Genomic DNA, 19,487 nt, shown 5'->3' on the forward strand with positions numbered 1-19,487 from the left:
CTCTTTGTATACACAGAGCCATTCTGTGACTGCAAAACAGCCAGTACATACAGATACAAAATAAACACATACATTCTGGACATACAGTATATTCACTTTATCAGTGGTTAACCCTTTGACTGTTTTTTAGTTTAAACTGGAGATGTCAACCTTAAGCGCTAGATCACGGCATTCTGACCCGGATTAGACAGACAGACAGACAGACAGACAAACAGGTGGTCGTACCACACCAGAGGATCATGGTCCACTCCACCCGTCTGTGCTCTGGTGCATAGTTTACTCTGCTGGCTCTGCCCCTGCTTGCCCTTGTCTGCCTTCCAAACACCAACTGCCCCTCCAGCTCCCCCCAGACCTCTAACCTCAGTTATCCATGCCCTCCTCGGCATGTAGGCATGTGGCTGAAAGAGGGGATAGATTCATCACTCTAGGTCTTGGAAAGATATTCTTTCTTTCTTGTCATTTTTTCTGTCTGGTTGCTTATTTTCTTTTCTTTCTTTCTCTTTTACTTTCCTTCTTTACACATTTCCTTCTAATATACTTTATACATTATATCCTCTATCTTTAAGAAAAATCTGAGTTGGAGCCCACTCTGTGTGTTTTCACTTCTCTGTCACTGTTTTTTTCTTATATCCTTTCTGCTATTGTCTCTAAAGCCTACTGAATACCCAATATCCCTGAGTGAGTGAGTTATCTGGTGGAACATTGTATAATATAAACTGGCCAAGGCTGCCACCTACTGGTTAATTGGTGTCATTGAGGAAAGTATGTGTTTCATCAGTTTACACATGCAAATGAGTGTAACTTGATGACTCTGCAGGTGCTGGAAATAAATTAGGGGATGGTACTTGAATATTGCTGTTTGGCTTGTTTGTATTATAGTTATGAAGCTATAGGCTCAGTAATTCACATAGACTGAAAACTGATTTTGAAAGTAAAAAAAAAAGAAAAACACAATATAGCACTATTTTACTTTTTTTTTTTTAAATAGCACACCATGCTCAGTTGGCCACTTTTGGGATTATGTTTTAAATAGTTGCTGTTAACTGAATTAATATCCATGGCTTTAAAGACACTCGCATAATTAAATCTGTGAATTTGAAGACAGATGAGGCTACTTGTGCATGTTTATGAGGAAAGTGTGCATGAGTATTGTTGTGGGGACACAAGTACAAAAAAGTGTTGTCTGTCTCATGAAATTATGTTTGTCTGCATGCGATTTTTGTGTGTGGCCATGGTGGAAATGACGCTCTTGTTCCTCCAACCTAATGGAGCTGCATTTTCCCAGAAATTTGTGTGGTCTGTTGAGTCAGCCTGCAGTATGTCTGCTGGTACATGGAGGCAGGCGACACATTGAGGTGGGGAGCAGTTACACCCAGTAACAGACACAGTTGGGACAGTCAGGCCTGGGAATGTCCTCAAAGCAAACCACGGGCCAATTATAGTTGTAATCTATGTAATTGCCACCAGAGACTATTAAAGCATTAAACACTATAGCTGTACTGTATGTTTCCATTTGGCTGTCTGCGGCCGTGGAGGCAGACATTGACAAATGGATGTTCTTTATTTCACAATTTGTTTAACTTTCATAGCAGTTCTTCTGCTCAGCTCAAAATAAAAGATCACGTAGTTTAGTGAAGATTGAGCATTCCTGCAGAGTCTAAATACACAAATGATGGACATTGACTTTATTCTTATGTAGCTGATGTCATCAGTTTTTCATTAATGGCAGACATTTTATCATTTCAGCAGAACATTCATTTTTCTTAACACTAATGAGCTAAAGTTGAAAAGTTTGGCTTTGGATCTTTTAAGGAAACATCCTACATAACTGTACAGCAGACTATTTTAATAATTAGAAAAATTATGTAATCATCGAACCATTCCACAAACAGGGGGCTTTTAGTAAACATACAACTGTATTTGAGTTGGGGTGAATTACGTTTGAATGAACAAAACCAAAATGTTTACAATGTGTTTGACACAGACTCTGTGTGAAGTCTGTTTACATTGACTGATGATGTTAAAAGTATATTCATCTGAAGGTACTGTTGGACTCAGCTTTTTCAAAAATTTCAGCACAGAATGTCCTGATGCTTCAAACAATGAACAATGTGTGCTTTCAGTACATAATATTGGCCACATGGGTGCGGTGTGGAAGTAAATTTTTGTCAGACCAGAACCAAGTATGTAGGTATTACTCATCTAGTCCAATTTCATGAATTTATATGCTGTATTTTGCCTGATGAAAAAGTATCTTAGGCCTTTATGAATATGTCAGTGTGTAGAAGCAGAGCCAAATACAGAGTACATGTTGAAGCTGATGTCTTCATGTAGTGAAAAAGCGAGTATATTTGCAAGACTGATCTGCAACTTTAGATCTGCTAATGCTAATGCCACACAGCCATAGGGAGTAGAAAGACAGTGTGTTAGTGTGTGTGTGTGTGTGTGTGTGTGTGTGTGTGTGTGTGTGTGTGTGTGTGTGTGTGTGTGTGTGTGTGTGTGTGTGTGTAAATATGAAGAAAAAGCAGCAGCAAGAGAAGTTTGTTGCCAAGAGCAAATCACTTACACCAAATTAATTCAGCTCTTTGCAATTGCTACGATTGTTAGATAAATTGATGCATGTTCATTAGCCTGCAGTACCATTTAAATAAAACATGCGTGGCTGTGTGTAGGCTGGTAATGGGCTAACGATGAGCCAAACGAGATATTGTCTCACCTAGCCTGCAGACGGAAATAGAAATAGATGGGTAGAATTGCCTTAATGATATCAAACACCTCCTGGATACAAGGTAATCACAGTATGTGATCGTCAGTAAGTATATGCACATTCTAAGTGAATCATGATTCCTAGTGCCTAGATCATTTTCCCATCTTTTTTTTTTTTCTCTCTCAAAACTCACTGACCTCCCTCTCTCTCAGTCTGTATTCCACCTCTGACAATCCTTGAGGTTGGCCCAGGTCACATTGACTTAGAAAGGTTGGGCTTGAGGTTTTCAGGAAGTTTAAGTGTGACTTTAGTCAGCAGTGCACACTCAAAACTCTCATGAGAAATTTAGCTGTCGGTTGTTGTTTTTTTTGGTTTTTTTGGGGAACATTTTGGAATTCCCAATTCTAAAGAGCGTTCTAGCCGGCTATGAGCAGTAGGCCGCATCTCCACAAGCCCATGGTCTACTGGATCCGAGAGGACTGGGGTCAGCTTTCATCTTCATCCACACAACAATCTGATAAGACACATCCAGTCCAAAACTACCAAGCTACCACACTCTTTATACAAACACGGAGACAAACAAACATTCAGACTTCTTTGTTTCACCACATGGAGCACTGATCACTGTAAAAAGACAGACATGTGTGTGATAGAAATGAAAGGAAACTTGTCTTAAATCACTGGAAGCTTGATACCTCTCTGTAGTATTACAGTAAGTGAGTGTTGGCAGTGATGGGCGCATTGAAAATAAGATGCAGGACAAATATTGATGGCTGCTTGGCCTGACCCACTAAAGACCACGTACATGCATTTGATACCATTAAAAAGTATATAGAAAACAAACAGTATGAAGAGGGTATTCATAAGTGCAGTAACACCTTTTATTGCACTGTAGAGGAGAGGCTTTTAGTGTGCAATAGCCATGAGTAATTTGAGCCATAGGACCTTCAGCCATATAGCTAACAGAGCAACCACTCAATAAACCAGCCTGGTCTTGGTAAACTCACCCTGGGACCTCTTAAGAAGTGGCAAAGCAGTTGAGACCAACATAGCAGTGTGTAATTCCAACCCAGCCACACAGCCATAAACAGCCATATTTCATTGGTCCAAAGCACCACAAAGACAGACCTGAGCACAGGTGTCGTGCCTCAGGTAAAGTCCAAGACAAAAACTTCAGAGATTCATTAATATAAATGTCCTGGACAGAAGTGTTTCATCTTGGCTGAAATGACACAACCTTGGAATTGATGTAACTGGAGTTAAAACAGCCTGTGGACTGTTAAAGTTTGCGTGTGGAGACCCATCATTTAGTAAAAGGGCATGTCCTCTGTTTTAGCTGCTGCAAGTGCGAACTACTTTATATCCAGTTTTATAAAAAAAAAAAAAAAGGGACACCAGAGGGTCATCAGATGATTACTAGGAGAGGAAAGAAGAAAAAACTAAGTTCTGATCCACAAATGTGTTTTCAGTTTTTGGACTTTTGTCTAATCTTAGATTTATGCTGAAATATGGGATCATCTGAACATTTATTGAAATGAAACCATGTGTGAAGTTTAGAGGGGAAAATCCCTATCATTTAACCCTGACTCAAAGGTTTCGAAAGCACGGGTTTAATCTTGAACATGTGTCGAATGTGTTGATTTTAAAAGCTTATATTAGCCATTGTGTGAAATTGTTATCTGACAATTAACCAAAGTTGTCGGATAAATGTAGTGGAGTAGAAATGTCCCTCTGAAATGTAGTAGAGTGGAATCAAATGTAAATACTTAAGTAAAGTACACGTATCTCAAAATTGTACTAAAGTACAGTAACTTGAGGAAATATGCTTAGTTAATTTCCACCTATGGTCATTTGACAGAGAAGTTAGCTTTGCTTAGCATAAATGCTGGAAGCCCCTTTTCTTCTATCCAACACTTGTAAAAAACTAAAAAACTAAAAAAACTCAGAAATGAATTTCATGTTGTTACCTTCAGACTGAGCATGGCTAGCCATTTTCTCTGGATTAACTCTGTGCTAAACTAATTATCAAACCTGCTGCAGTCTGTAGCCTTATTTTTTCACAGATAAGTGTGATGTAAGTGTGGTATTCTGCTCATCTAACTTTCTGCCATGAGGTGAGCCTATTTATTAAAATTGTGTTTCTTCAACAGCACAGTAATATAAATAAAATACTCAAAATGTGGTTTACGTCATTAAAAAATTGTCTTAATCTTTGCTTTTTCTTCTAAATCTTTTTTTCTTTGAATTTTAAAATATAAATGAACAAACTAAGAAGGAAATATCTCTGGTCAAATTGGTCATAGTTGGTGGATGGTTGGTTTAAAGCAGGGGTGTCAAACATACGGCCCACGGGCCGGATCCGGCCCGCCAGGGGGTCCAGCTCGGCCCGCCGGATGACTTTGCTAAGTGTGAAAATTACAGAAAGACATAAATTGCATTTCTATGAGAATATGGAGGTTTATGAGTACAAACGTTTTGTTATTTTTTTTTTTAATCGATCCAGTAATTGCTTCAAAAACAGCGTAAATGCGACGTCTGCTCCGGAGGTAGAAGCGCTCGGTGCCACAGGCAGCCACGCTCGCTGCTCGCTTTGTTTGACGTCAAACGCATCACAAAGCGAGGGAATCTGCAGAGGAGAGCCGGGGCAGATAAACAGTGGGCTGATGTCTGAGTTTTTGGTCTTTATGTTTCTAGTTTATTGTAGAAAGACCTTAAAATAGGGTTTATCATCCAAAAACCTTCACCAATGATTTAAACAAAGATAAATATTGCCGTTATGTATGCGTTATTATGCTATGATTTTACTGGTCTGGCACACTTGGGCAGTATGTGGCCCCTTAACTAAAATGAGTTTGACACCCCTGGTTTAAAGTGTCACAGGCAAAAGGAGTTGGCAATTGTTGCTCAAAGAAATAAACTGTATGTTCAAGAAAGTGTTTTACAGTCCCATTCCCATGTGGGGAAGGAAACAGTTAGACAAACTATATATCAATTATTACAAAGGCAAAACATATTTCAAGAGTTTAGAGCTTTTCACCATCTCATAATTAGTCATGCAGACACTTCTCGAGCACAGGGAGCAGGTAGTCAGTGTGAAGGCATTTAAACTATTTCCAACTAACTTCAAAACAACACAGATGATGTTGCTGGGTTCTGCAACTGATTCTGTTGATCTTTTGTGTAGTTGCCTATATTAATGCTCTGCCTGAGCTGCTCTTTAAATTTCAGACCCGTCCTGACTCTGCCTCCATCTGAGTCATCATTCCATACAGAAGCTTGCCAGGCTGAAAAAAAAGCATGACCGAAGGCCACCTGGGCTTCCGGCCAGGTCTACAAAATCACACTGCATCCTTAACTCAGCTCCTAAAGAGGTTAACTGGGAACTTCATGAAATTTGGATAAATAACTTGAAGTCTCTCTGGTTGGAACTACATTTAAAAATTATATTTTCAGCAGTGGAAACTATAAATCAAATCCCTAAAGAAATTTAACATTTACAGTAAATTTGATCTGCCTTTTTGGAGTTTTTCTATTTAGGATAACCTATTCTCAAAGTCAGCCTCATTATCCACAGTGTCATGGTGTTGTCGAACATCCATTAGGTCTGTGTCACACTGGGACATGACTGGCTATAGAAGTGTTTCATTTCCAAATCCCCAAGCTGCCAGCTGGAACAAGGAGGAGCTGAGGTCAAAAGACAGGAGGAGATAGACTAAGAGGGCAAAACACAGAGCTGCTGGGAATAGAGATGGAATAAAATAAAGACAAAAGTACATGTTCAGGTATCGTTAAGACTTTCCAAGTGACTGCAACTGATGGTATTCAGTATGTTCATGCGGTTACCAGCTGGGTTCCCAAGACAGTAACAAGAACAAAGGGAGAGAAATCAGGATTTAATGGAGTTTGCGGTAGTGGGCAGGGAACTCCAGAGGAAAAAGAAAGATGGCTTGAACTGAAAACTTTTGGTGGACTTGGAGAGATCTTTCAAGAACACAAAATAATAGGTGGGGGTGCAGGGTGGATGAGAGAAGTAGAGCATAGAATGAAAAGCACACTGTTTGAGCTTGCCTGCCCTGCAGATGACCTCTCATGATTCACTCGCTGTTTCTGCTTGTACATTTATGATCTGAGTATTTATTTCTTCTCTAATAAAGTTGTCTTTGAAGTACAGCTACATGATATTCTGCCAGAACATCTTCTACAAGAGAAATTAAAGATTTGACCAGTGCTTAGATTTGTTTTTAAATTGCTTGCGTTTTAATTATTTGTTTTTACTGAATTAATCATTTGGAACAAATCTTGGGTTTGAGGGCTCGTGGCAGGTCTGAGTGTGCTGTGTGTACATGTTCACATGACATTATTGGACATAAACTTGCAGGACATTTGCATTTGTTTGCACATGTTTGTGTTTACGGTCCAAGGGACAGCATGTGCTCGTATGTCATGTTGATTAAATGTTTGCAAAGTGGCTTTTGACCAACTGCTTGTTCATGTGCCTAGTGTTTGTTGTACAGTGAATGGCTGCTAAGCTCACAGCGTGTGAGAACAGTCTGGCCTTTCAGAACAAAACCTCCCGTTAAGAGTATTTCAACATGTCCAAGCCCTGCTCATAAAGTCCACTGGCTACAAACATCTACTCAACCCCTCCCTTGCTCTCACTTCTGGCTTCACTCGTGACTTCAGGTTCTCCTCTTCCAAAGGGCAGGAAGAGAAAGCTGTGCTGCATTTTCCGATGGTATATAGGTTCATTGTTATGGTAAGCAGTATATACAGCATATATCTAATTTTAAAGGCTTAATTAAAGTATTAAATTAACAACAGGCAAGAGAGGTGTTCTTTAAACCTGTCTGAAAAATACAAAAGTATACATATGCTGGTATGTGATATTAGTATTGACAAAAATGTTAATGCATCCTCCCATTTTATTGCTGTAGCTTAAATTGATATCTTTGTCTTAAACAAAAGCCTGTTCTACACGTGCTAGTCCATTAGCGGTTCGTGTCTGTGTCACGTATTGCCTTGTCTAGAAAAGTAGGGTGCCATAAATTTAGGCAACAAAAAGCCTGTGGTTAGATATAAGAAAAGATCGTGGTTTGGGTTAAATTTGACATGGTCGCAATTTGGTTAGCATTCAGCACCAAAACTAGCCTACTTACTTGGTATCAGAAAAGGATCATGGTTGGGGTAAATTAGGTACTTTTGCGTAAGTGATATTACGTATTTCATGCAAGTGACTTAACATCCGTTATGCTAGTTAAATACGTTACATTGCATAAGTGAAATTCAGAGATAGTTGAATAAAGAGTAAATGAAATGAATAAATTTTTCCATAGCATGTATACTGTGTAATTTACATTTACTTTGCAGAACACAGCAGAACTTTAAAACTACATAGGCAGTTGCTTTATCCTTGACATCAGCAGCAATATTCACATTTTATAAAGTAATTTTCATCCACAAAAGTAGTCACTTATTAATGGAATGTGTGCAATAAAAAAAGCAAGAATTTCATCCTCTCAAGTTTTTGTCTCTGGATATTCTTGTCGATCAAGGGTCCTTGTGCAGACTATGTTGAAGGAAAAGGGAATGTTTGCAGCAATTGCCAAAGATACATAAAAAGGGTATTTACAACTAAAATTACATTTGATCAAAGATGACACAAATGTATCAAGCCTCACAGATGACATATTTGAAAACAGCTGACATGAAGCAAATGTGTAGTGATCATAGAGCTTCACTGTGAGGCACTCAACACACATTCAATACCACATTCCCACAACAGCCGGGAGGGTGGGGAGAAGCTTTACCAATCATGAAGAACCAACAATTTGCTGTTTACCCTGACAGCAGTACCACCACTTGTAATCCAGCGCCCTCCTCAGCTGAAATGGTACCACCCACAGCCGCAAAAATAAACATACGCTCTCATATGAAAACAGCCTCATCTCCGCTCAGTTATTAATCACTGACACTTTCCCCCTCCTCAGTTTGCTCTGATTCAGTGTGATGTTTGTTTCAGGGAAACCATTTATCCAAATCAATTAACATGCAGAAATGTGGGCTCTGAAGATGCAAACTAAAATATGTTTCATGTCTATTTAGGGCAGGCCAATTAATCAAACAAATATAAATCAGTCAGTAATGTCCTGTAGATTGGAAAGACTACAATATTAAAGTCAAGTCAATTCATTGTGAATAGTTATTTCTGGTAAAAACTTGATAAAAGCGTGATGACAGAAACTCCATCATATATAATAATATAATATTATAATAATATAATTTCAGTCAGTAGTTAATAGTTCAGTTACGTGGCACAGGTGGCCCTTTTTATGTTTAAATGTCACTTAATTGTAATAACACCTTGCTGACAGACACATACATGTCTTTTGTGGGGGGTGGGGTGTCATATTCTGTTTGAGATGTTCCCTACGTAGTTGTACAAAACTACTGGAGAAATTGTGTTTGCCTGTCTAGCACGATTTTACATTGATGTAAGACTTTTATTTCTGTCTGTGCGTGCTGTCTGGCAGAGACCTTGCTACCGGTATTGTTTAGTCTTTACATGCTGCCAGTGGGAAATAATATTGTGTCCACACAATTGATTTTAGCTTCAGAGATTAGATTCAATTGTAAAGTATATGTCTATATTTATTATTCAGTGATATGATTCTATTGATACACTGCATCAGGGCATTGATCTAATAAACTTGAGGAGAATATCATAAAGGGCCCTGCTGTTGAACTTGATTACTATTGGCTCCAAATACTGAAGCAAAGATCCAAATGAACAGTGTGCTAACTTACAATTTATTATTCTAAATGTCAAGCTACCAGCACACATGTTACCTTGGTGATGAACTTGAAAGTGCATCAAAAATTGTGCAAGGCACTAAAACTGCCTTTAATAATCTCAGAGATGATTTATAGATAATTCTCTTCATGGCAGATCCAAGTAGATAATCTCCTTAACAATTGGTGTAAAAACCTCAGACAGCAGTACGAATGCAATTAGATTCGATACATAATACTCAAACTAACCCACCAGCTGTATGTTAATTCTATAGTCAATTTGGTTTATCTTGGAATTTGCCATAATCATGGCGCTGGGTGCTAAACTTTGCGATGTTATAGTATAGTTTTTAGCTGTTTTTTTATGTTTGATTTAAAGGGGAAGATGACCAACCATAAGAGCTCAGAGTGCTCTCAGTTTCACTGAAAAAAGAAATATGTATGAGGAGTGGCAGAGATGACCCTTGCCTGCAGTGAAAGAGACTCATGCACATATATACAAAAATCAAACTAATTGAATCCCTAGTGAGTGTTGTGGGCTCATCAAACCCTCCAGCCGGACATTGGTAAAGAGTCAAGAAAGGACCACAGATGAAAGAGAAAGTTGAATTTAGTTTACCTGTGGCCAGTCACACCCCCTCACTGGGCCATATAGCTACCTTCTTTACATCCCACATCAAATGTTGGCTACATCTTTATGTATGTTATACGTGCCACAGCCATCATATTCACACCAATATTCAGGAACATGAGTCCATTCAAGATGCACGCATTCTCTCTGTTCTCTCCCTATACACCTCGAGGATGAATATTTAATTTCTGTTTTCTGCCTCAAAAGCCACAAACATTCCTGCAGGCCTTGAAAAGATCAAGACAGTTGAGTTTGGGGTCAGCATCAGTGAGAGGAGGTCACTGCTTGTCTGTGCTCCAGGAAGAGGGGAAAGATGAGAAGACACAAAGCTGCTTTTAGGAGAGTGCATCAACATTGACAGGGGAATGAGTCAGTTCCATAGAAAAGATTCAGAGAGCTGAGTCAGAAGCCATTCATGTAGGCAGTCATTTAAAAAAATGGAATTTGAACATTTGAGACAAGCAGAGGAGAGGACAACCTAATGATTATAGAACGATATCAGTGCAGTCTCCTGCTTTGTGTTCACACAATGGAATTTGAACATTTGAGACAAGCAGAGGAGAGGACAACCTAATGATTATAGAACGATATCAGTGCAGTCTCCTGCTTTGTGTTCACATTTCAAATCATTGAGATATAGCACCATAGCAAAATGATTGACTGGAAGGAAAATTAACGTAACATCAAATATCTGCCGCAGATCTGTCAAAAAATTTGCAACGTGAATTGTTTGTCTAGCAGGTTATCAGATCTGGGATGTCCTGCTTTTTCAGCTTTCACATCCCCTACATGTACTATTAAACATGCCATGCAATGAAACGTTTCAAGCCTAACACGCTGCCAGACACACCATGACACTTCCCTTTCATTAGCATCCAATCTGATGAGCTCATTTCCGCGCCAGCACTGTTATCACAAGCCAAGCCTGGAGACAGACACGCATACGCTCCCTAACACCCCCCCCCGCCCTCCTCCACACACACACACACACACACACACACACACACACACACACACACACACACACACACACACACACACACACACACACACACACACACACACACACACACACACACACACACACACTCAACCACTGCTTGGGGAGCTGTTTGATTCTTCAATTAATCATTCATGTCAAAGGGGGGAAGTTGAAAGTCCAAACGCTATCGATTGTTTCCATGTTGAGAAGATTCAGAGTTGGCAGCAATTAAGAGCTTCATCTGGTGTCAAAGCAGACAGTTGTGTGTGTGTGTTAGTATGTCTCTGTTTTGGACTTGGTAAATCCACTTTGCAAATTCACTGAAGTGACACAAGCAACTGAAGGAGGAAGATGACATAAAAAACAAAACAATGGGATGTAAAGTTAATGTGAAGCGTCAGAAATGTTTTGCATGTTTATGGACCCAATCCGTAAAAGTGCTGTTTCAGCACGATGAAGGAGCAGAGACCTTATCAAGACATCGCTTAGATCACAGGCCAGATATTCTCAGGTTCAGCACTTTTATGATTGCCTCCACTCATATTCACATGAATACATACAAGTGTGTGCGTGCACAACCACAAATGCACACACACATACCCATAAACACATCCATATAAACACACTCTGGCTAAACCATCCATAATCACTTTACCAGCATTGCGCTGCCTGTGGAAGCATCAATTGATTTGATGCCAATACATGTCATTCCTCTTCAACGCTGTTAAATCTCCCACACATGGAAGATAAACATCAATACATAGTTCTCAAATTAATTTGGTTAACATCACAATGGCTGTTAGGGAAAACAGATATGTGCAGTACAGCATGAAAAGTCAGTCTGTATATGACTAGTAGTTGAGAGCGTTTGGTATTGATCACAGGAATAAGATCTCTGACACAAGAGGCCAACATGTGTTTCCTGGGCAGGTAGTCTGAGAAGGAAGGGGTTGACTGAGTGTGTATAAGTTCTGTTCACAGTAATATATTCCAGTCTATGGTTTAAACATTTTCTCATTAAAACTATAAAATGTTAAATCTGTTTATTCTGGATCTTTAACTGTGGTTGGATATGTGAGCTATGATACTTCAGCCAAAACAACTTTTCTGTCTGTTATTACACGACTAAAACACTTCACCTCTAATTCAGGTTTGCTCTTAGAAAAGTTTGCCTACCCGACATCAGCTCAACAACAGCTCCAACAAAATCAACAGCTATAATTTCTGCTGAGCGTCAGGCCCAGAAAGCATGCCAGAGATTAAAAGGTCCAGCTCGGCATTTCTTTCAGTCTCATTTTTATAAGGCTGTGCTTGAAAATCAGGCGCAAAAGAACATAAAAACTGCATTAAGTGAATTTGACCACATTTGGTTCAATGTTGATGAAAAAAATGTTGAGCTTTTAATGATTTGCATATACCATGCTCTGTGTTTTCTCTTTCACAAATGAGGCACTAATGGTTTTTAGTTTATGTTGAAGAGGCACTGTGGTACAGTTGGCAGGCTGGAATACAAACACTGATCGACTGCTGTACATAATACATAACGTATGTTTCTCTTTGGTTTTTGATGCATTTTGGCAGGCAGAGCAAAATGTCAGCTTATTTTTCAAGTATAACTTGGTAATGTTGAAGACTTATTTCCACTGTGGTTATTCATAAAGTACATAGACACACATATAACAATAACCCATCAACAACAAAGAATCCGTCATTACCAAATACTTACAGTGCTGCATGTTAACAAGCAAAATAAAGTAGAATCACATCAGGTTGTGGTTGATTTTATGTCAAGCAACTAATATGACTTCCTCTTTGTTTTTCTCACAGCTATACAAGCAAAGTCGTAGGAAATGGTCTGCATGCCCAGAGGCAAAACCCAGAAGTCAAAGTTCGGAGCGTGGACCCTACAATGGCTGAGGTCAAGGAGAGGTTGGAGCACTTCAACCAGGTAGGATGACCATTGCTACTTTTGTACATATAAACATCTACTGTATATAGACATTTGTGTCTGTTTCAGAATTTAAATGCTTATGGGTGCAAGTGGATCATTGGTTTGTTCTTCCATGTGTTACACATAATATCTGCAATAGTTTTACGCATTAAACCAATGCAACATAAAGTTGTTACTGAGTGTTTTTGTTTAAAATGGATAAAAAGAGTCAGTTTAAGTATTTGAACCTCAAGAGTTAATACAGATTTCAGGGTTAACTTAAGTTGGTTATTGACAATTGTAACCACCAACACTAAAGTCCAATTTGTTTGCTTTTTGTCTTATTGGGACTCGTAAAACAATATAACATAGAGTCAAAAGAACTAGTGAAAAGTCCTTGCCATTTTCTTTTGATCAAAAGTCTTGTTTTGAGCACACAGGCAGATATCAAAGATACATGAAAAGGATAGTGGGTGAAAGGGAGACAGTGACAAAAAAGTGAATTACTGTGGAAAGAAGAAAAAAAGAAAGATGAGAGGCGGGAGCAAAAGGTCAGGAATGAGTGACAGATAGGCATAGATGACACAAGCAGCTTCAAAGTGACACTGTTTGTCATGTAGATGGGGTTTAGGGCTGAAAAGGACCAAGAAGAAAAGGGCCATTTCAGACAGTCCCTAGAGGCCATTTGAGGAGACAAACGGACCAGGATTTGGTTCCCCTCTGCCGGCCTGCCCTTTTGTTGCCCTGAAAACTATGCCCACAGATAGCACACCAGCCATCTCTTACTTTCTATCTACATCTCTCTTTCTTTCTCCTGTTTTCATCCTTTCTCTACCTATTTGGTTGCCCATGCTTCTATCTAATATATCAAGGAAACTTACTCAGCCCGTTTCTCATATGTTTTTGTTTCTCTCTAATGCATTTCTGCTTTGCTTTTATTTGACGTAATATGATCACAGCTCTTTTATCAGTATCTGGACACGTCCATCAAAAAAGACAAAGGAAGGAGATCAAGGCAATTTCATCTCCTTCCTTCGTCTTTTTTGATGCATTTATTTCACATGCATCCTGTATCTCACATACATCTCTCAGCCAGTCTGTCAACCTGCCTGCCACTGACAGCTCAAGATCATTTCTGCTAGACCACAACATCCCATTGTGAATGGTGGCTGTCAAGTATCTTGTTGTCATGGAGACTATGAGTTGAGCGGGTGTCCTGTTGACATTAACAGGGTTGAAAAACCTACCTTGAGTCAAGACTAGGTGGCAGAGCTTGGCTGAGCTTTATGTTTGTGCCAGATAAGAGCAAAGGATCCCAGTGTTAAACCGGCATAATGTGGCAGGTTTTCCACATGTCCACAAATACATTTTTTCACACATGCTCACAGGTAGAGGTGCAGTATATAAACATGAAGCTCCTAAGTATTCAACATAGGTAGCAAAAAGTCTGTTTGAAAACTCGTCTCTTTCTGAAATTAAACGTTTAAACTTTTGACATGCACCTATGACTGCTGCTAACCCTGGTTACTCTCCAAAAAGATTCATACAGATCAAAGCGGTTTGTTCAGAAGTAGATCCTCTGCCAACAGCCTTAGTAGGCTAATACCATTTCATGCTCAAAAGGCCTATGACAGGCTTAAAGTCACGCTCCCTAATTTTGTTATAGTACCTCCAAATTTCCTCCCGCCTCCCTGTTCTCTTCAGGCTTTAACACTCAACTTTGAACTGAGAGGAAATTTGGGAATGCTATTTAGTACTTTAATGAAATCAGGGAGTGTACTTTTCAGTGTGCAAGTTATTCAGGTTTCATTGAACTTGAGCTTCTCATTTACAAAACTGAGTAGCATTTAACTGACTTGTCAATATTACACTGTAATGCTCTTCTTGTCTATAATCAGATTTAGGTAAATGTCATTTTAACACTATTAAAATGGAACAAGTCACCTCCTGGTTTTAAATACAATTTTTGAGAATATAAAGCCTTGCTTGTCTCCAGCTTCCTCAATAAATGTTTGTACACAGGATCATTATATAAGAATCTTCCAGGTGGGGAATTCAGTTCATAAAATACGTTTATTTGCAGATAGATGTTGGCAAGCCCATCTGGAGCCTTTTCCAAATTAGAAACTTTACTGGAAAGCAATGTTGCTGTTTAGGCTGTAAAGATAATTACACAATCAGGAGGGACTGATTCACAGATATAAAGCCATGTTCAGTAGGCCTACAGTTTAAAACTCCATGATTTTGACTCCATGGTGCGGCACCGGCAAAGCTTATGGCATTGTACAATCATTGTTGACATGAGCTGCATAAATTGTCCATGCATTACAAACCCTGTGGACTCTCTGTAGAAAAGTGAGATACCCAGCATCTCTTAAACTAGAAAGATAAACAACTGCTACCCGATTTACCTTATTATCTCTCGCTAGCTAGAGCAAAAACATTGTCGAAGTAATTCTGAATTAACTAACAAGTTGCTGCCGTAAAAAAAAGACAAAAAAAAGTACCCTGGCATAGTATCTGTTTAACTTTTAGGTTTTAAGCTTCCTCATGTGTTATATATTTAGGCGGCAACAACTAGTTTGCAGATTCAGTTATTTTGACATCGTTGTTGCAAGCTAACTGGCCAAGTTCTTTTTTTTTTTTTCAGTTTTTGAGGGAGGGAGTCTGCGATTGGCTAAAAGGCAGTGACATTTTTACATATAAAATGGTATGAAATAAAACTATTAATGTGAAAATGCCATTTTGAAATCAATAATAAAATATTTCACAATGGTGAGTTAAGTTTTACTTACTCGATACTTTTTTCTTAAATTATATTAATTATTTATATATATTTTATAATACAAAGGCATGAAAGTCATTGTTTTAATCTATCAGGCTTTTCATAGTTCCAAGAACCATCCACGTTACAGGAGAGAAATTAGTTGTTCAGACAGCATGGACCATTCTAATGAATACACTTGGCAGAAATCTGGCCAGACTGTGTTCAGAACACTCAGAACATTGAGGTAACAGCAAACTGGTTGTCATTGATCTGGGAAACCTGAAAGCTCCTGTTGATATGTTATTGTTATTTTGCTGTAAGAGCCTGTAAAATATTTCTGATTGCACCTTTCTTACTAAATATAGTCCATTAGAAATCTGATCTGTTTGTTATTGAACAGCAAGAAATATTCAAACTTCAGCAGCCCGTGGCTGTGAATAATAATAAAAAAATCTAATTTTGATTGTAACAAAAGCTTAACAGAAAGAAATATTGTTATAAAATGCATCTGCTGAGTGCTCTAGTCTATTGAACTAGATGATATATTCAAACCATAGCCTGCATATATATCTTATTGTTAATTTTGTTATTTGTGTGTATGTGTTTCCACACTTTCATCTTTGAAAAAATTACTTTGAGTTTCGAAAGCTCAGGGAGGACACTTTTGAGTTTTCACTTCTTCAAAGGACTATTTAGGGTTAAGATTTGAATTTTGTGTCAATGTTAGAAGTACAATTGAGCCTGTCTGTGTGTTTGTCTTTCATCCTCAGAGATAGTTTGGGTTGTTATTTTCAGAGAGAATTAAAAAAAAAAAAAAAAAAAAAAAAAAAAGCTCTAAAAATATACTTTAAATTATATGCATATTCTTTTTTGGACTTAAAACGTATTGCAGGTATTTCAATGAATCTCTTATCTGAATTTTTCCAAATATGAATACCCTCAATTTCCGGGAGACGTGTATATTTTTACCTACTGAAGAGCAGTTAGACACAGAGCACTGTGGCAAGAGGATTGAAAACTGCTGCTGATGTATCACAGACTCTGACCCCTCATCTAGCCATTGCATTTCTCTGTTTAAGCACACAGAGCTGCATGCAAAATGAGTGTGAGTTTGTATGCACACAACCTCACACATACAATACACACAGAACAAATGTTTGATTCACACAAATATACAACCTGCGGTAGACAGGTTTGCATGGTGGAAGTGGACATACATACAGTAATTGCACATCCGCAATATTTCCACATTGAATTAAGTATATAACATCTAGAAATAACACTCAAATACACACAAGTCAAGCCTAATCTCTTGGTCTTCTACAAAATGGCCCATTAAGTGAGTCGGCCAATTTATGGTCCTCCTGTGTGTATCTCCTCTGACTATCCTCTTTCTTACTCTCTTTCTCCTGGCCTGTAAATATTGCTAATGTGGACAGTAAATGTTTCAAAGTGGATTTTTGATTCCCGGCCATTGGTCCAGCTGTTTTTGGGTGGGGATCCTTTTACAATGGCCTATCTGTTTCCATGTGAGTATTAAGTCCAGATCATTTGTCAGTTTGTCAATTTGCACTGTGCTAAATGCAAAGTCAGTGGCAGCGTGCAGAGCAGGAGAAAAACGCCCATACGCTCATTCTCGTGCTTTACTTCTGTCTTTATTTTTCTCTCAGACACAGACGCTCACACCTATACACATGCACAGATGGTATAATTAAACATGCTGAGAGTTGTGTTGAATAGAGAGTTGGAAACTCTACATCATTAAAAAAAAAAAAAAAAAAAAAACAGTACAGAGAGGCCAGTTGTATGTGTGATTGATGAGAGTGACGACTGCTTTGCTGTCTGGTTTGGCCAGTGGCCCAGCCAGGTTCCACATCAGAGAAGCGATCACCTTTGTGGACCCAGTCAATCCGTGGCCCTATCAGCAACTGCACAGACTCGTTAGACTTTTGTTAGTGAGGGCAGTTTGTGGATTTAAGCCTTCAAAAATAGATGAATGACTCTTTAAAGGCATATTAGAAAACAACAGTTGGTTTTGTGACTTCAATATGCCTTAGTATAGTATACATTTATTTTATGTTTAAGCAATGCCTGCAGCAGTCAGAGAGGCTTTAAAGAGTTAGTGGAGTCCAGGGATAAAGAAAGAGCTTGGGCTGAGCTGGCAGCCCGTCACAGGGAGGGGACAGATTCTTTCCACTTGAAGATGATGGAGCTGGTCTTCGCAGGAGCTCTGCTGCTCTTTGCTGCTGCTGCTGCTGTGGCAACGATACAGCAACAAGTTTCACTGCCTAGGGATCTCTGTTAGCCTGGCAACCAAACTTCATGAACCCAGACTGTAATTTCAGCATAACATTTTTTTACCACCATAATTAGATGCAAAGCTCATAAAGCTGCAGTGAACTGTGACTGTTTTTCTACACTGGGTCATATTTACTCTCCTCTTGGGTTTTAGTTCCATGAAGACGGTGATTCTTGTCAATGTAGAGAAAATATGTGACTTGTTTGTGTTTCTGGAATGAAGTTATGAACATCATTTTCCATCTGATATGTTGTTGTTTGTAAAAACAGTAAAACATGTTCTAGAGGTTATCTGCAAGAGGGATTACAGGCTCCTGTGGCTTCTCTTATTTGGTAAATATTAATGAAGGAAGCAGAGGCATTTTAAAAAAAAATAAACTATTCCATTATTCCATGATAAAAAGTCAATTCTGATTCTGAAAATTCTTTAAATCCTTTCGATTCCATTCAATTGAGATCAGATCAATTCTTGAACAAGATGTACATAAATGTGTGCATATTAACTGGGAAAAGTTTCTGTTACAAAGACCCATCTTTGCTTATAGACTGAGTACGTAGTCAATGGAAAAGTACATCATATTGTCTTTCTTATTTCCGTGACATTTGCCATATTAAAGTTATATGCAGTTTAGAGGCTGCACAGTATGTGGGCTGATTATTACCATAATGATGAGCAGTCGTGGTGAGTGACCTGGAGTGGTATCTTATCAAGGCAAAACTTTTGTGCTGCTGCCTTATGAGGACTGTCTGAAATGCTTCTGCGTCCCAGCAACACAGGAGGAGCCTTCACTGTCTTTTGACCCTCACATTTCTCACAACAACTTTTTCATCAGCTAGGAAGCTGTTAAAACTTGTTCTCTGAAAAATGGTGATGTCACTCAAATAGTCATGCATTTTTCAATAACATCTCCATCATTTGCCTGACAGAAGTCAAAATTTATTCACTCACATGCATATGTTACACAGTCTGCCTCAGTCAGTGCCTGACAGGAATAGGGTGTGACAGCCCAACGCCACAGTGTGTTGCTGTGATTGAGTCATGAGGGTTAAATGAGGTCATGGCCAAGAAAGTGTCACTAACGGTAATCAGCTTGTGCTAGCTTGTAGTTGAGGGGTGTGTGGCTCTGCTATTGTTTAAAAAAATGTTCAAAGCATTACTCAGACATTTGGGAAATAAACTGGTTCATTTTTAAAAAGCATAAGCACTTTTTGTTTTCAATTTCGTACTGATTTCATGGAATTTGTTGAGAACTTAGGCCAAAGAAGCAATTGCTATTGAACTAAACATACATGACCATTATGCCTAATGCCTTAATGTAGCTCAGATGTAACTTTACACCTTTGCTTGCATTAGTGCACACAAATCATAAATATCCAAATAGT

At 38.7% G+C, this 19,487-nt stretch overlaps 1 protein-coding gene across 2 annotated transcripts in view; it reads left to right on the plus strand.

Annotated features, from left to right (window-relative positions):
• LOC138635894 (glypican-5-like) overlaps positions 1–19,487 on the plus strand; it is a 97,315-nt gene that overhangs the window by 52,978 nt on the left and 24,850 nt on the right. For both annotated transcript variants that reach the window (XM_069723601.1, XM_069723602.1), the window contains one exon: positions 12,937–13,057. In XM_069723601.1, coding sequence (XP_069579702.1) covers positions 12,937–13,057 — 121 coding nt within the window. The remainder of the gene's footprint in view (positions 1–12,936; positions 13,058–19,487) is intronic.

This window comes from Brachyistius frenatus, unplaced genomic scaffold, assembly GCF_029030835.1.
Source record: "Brachyistius frenatus isolate BFR_SWC_R1_liver_20210118 unplaced genomic scaffold, ASM2903083v1 Contig_337, whole genome shotgun sequence".
Taxonomy (NCBI): domain Eukaryota; kingdom Metazoa; phylum Chordata; class Actinopteri; family Embiotocidae; genus Brachyistius; species Brachyistius frenatus.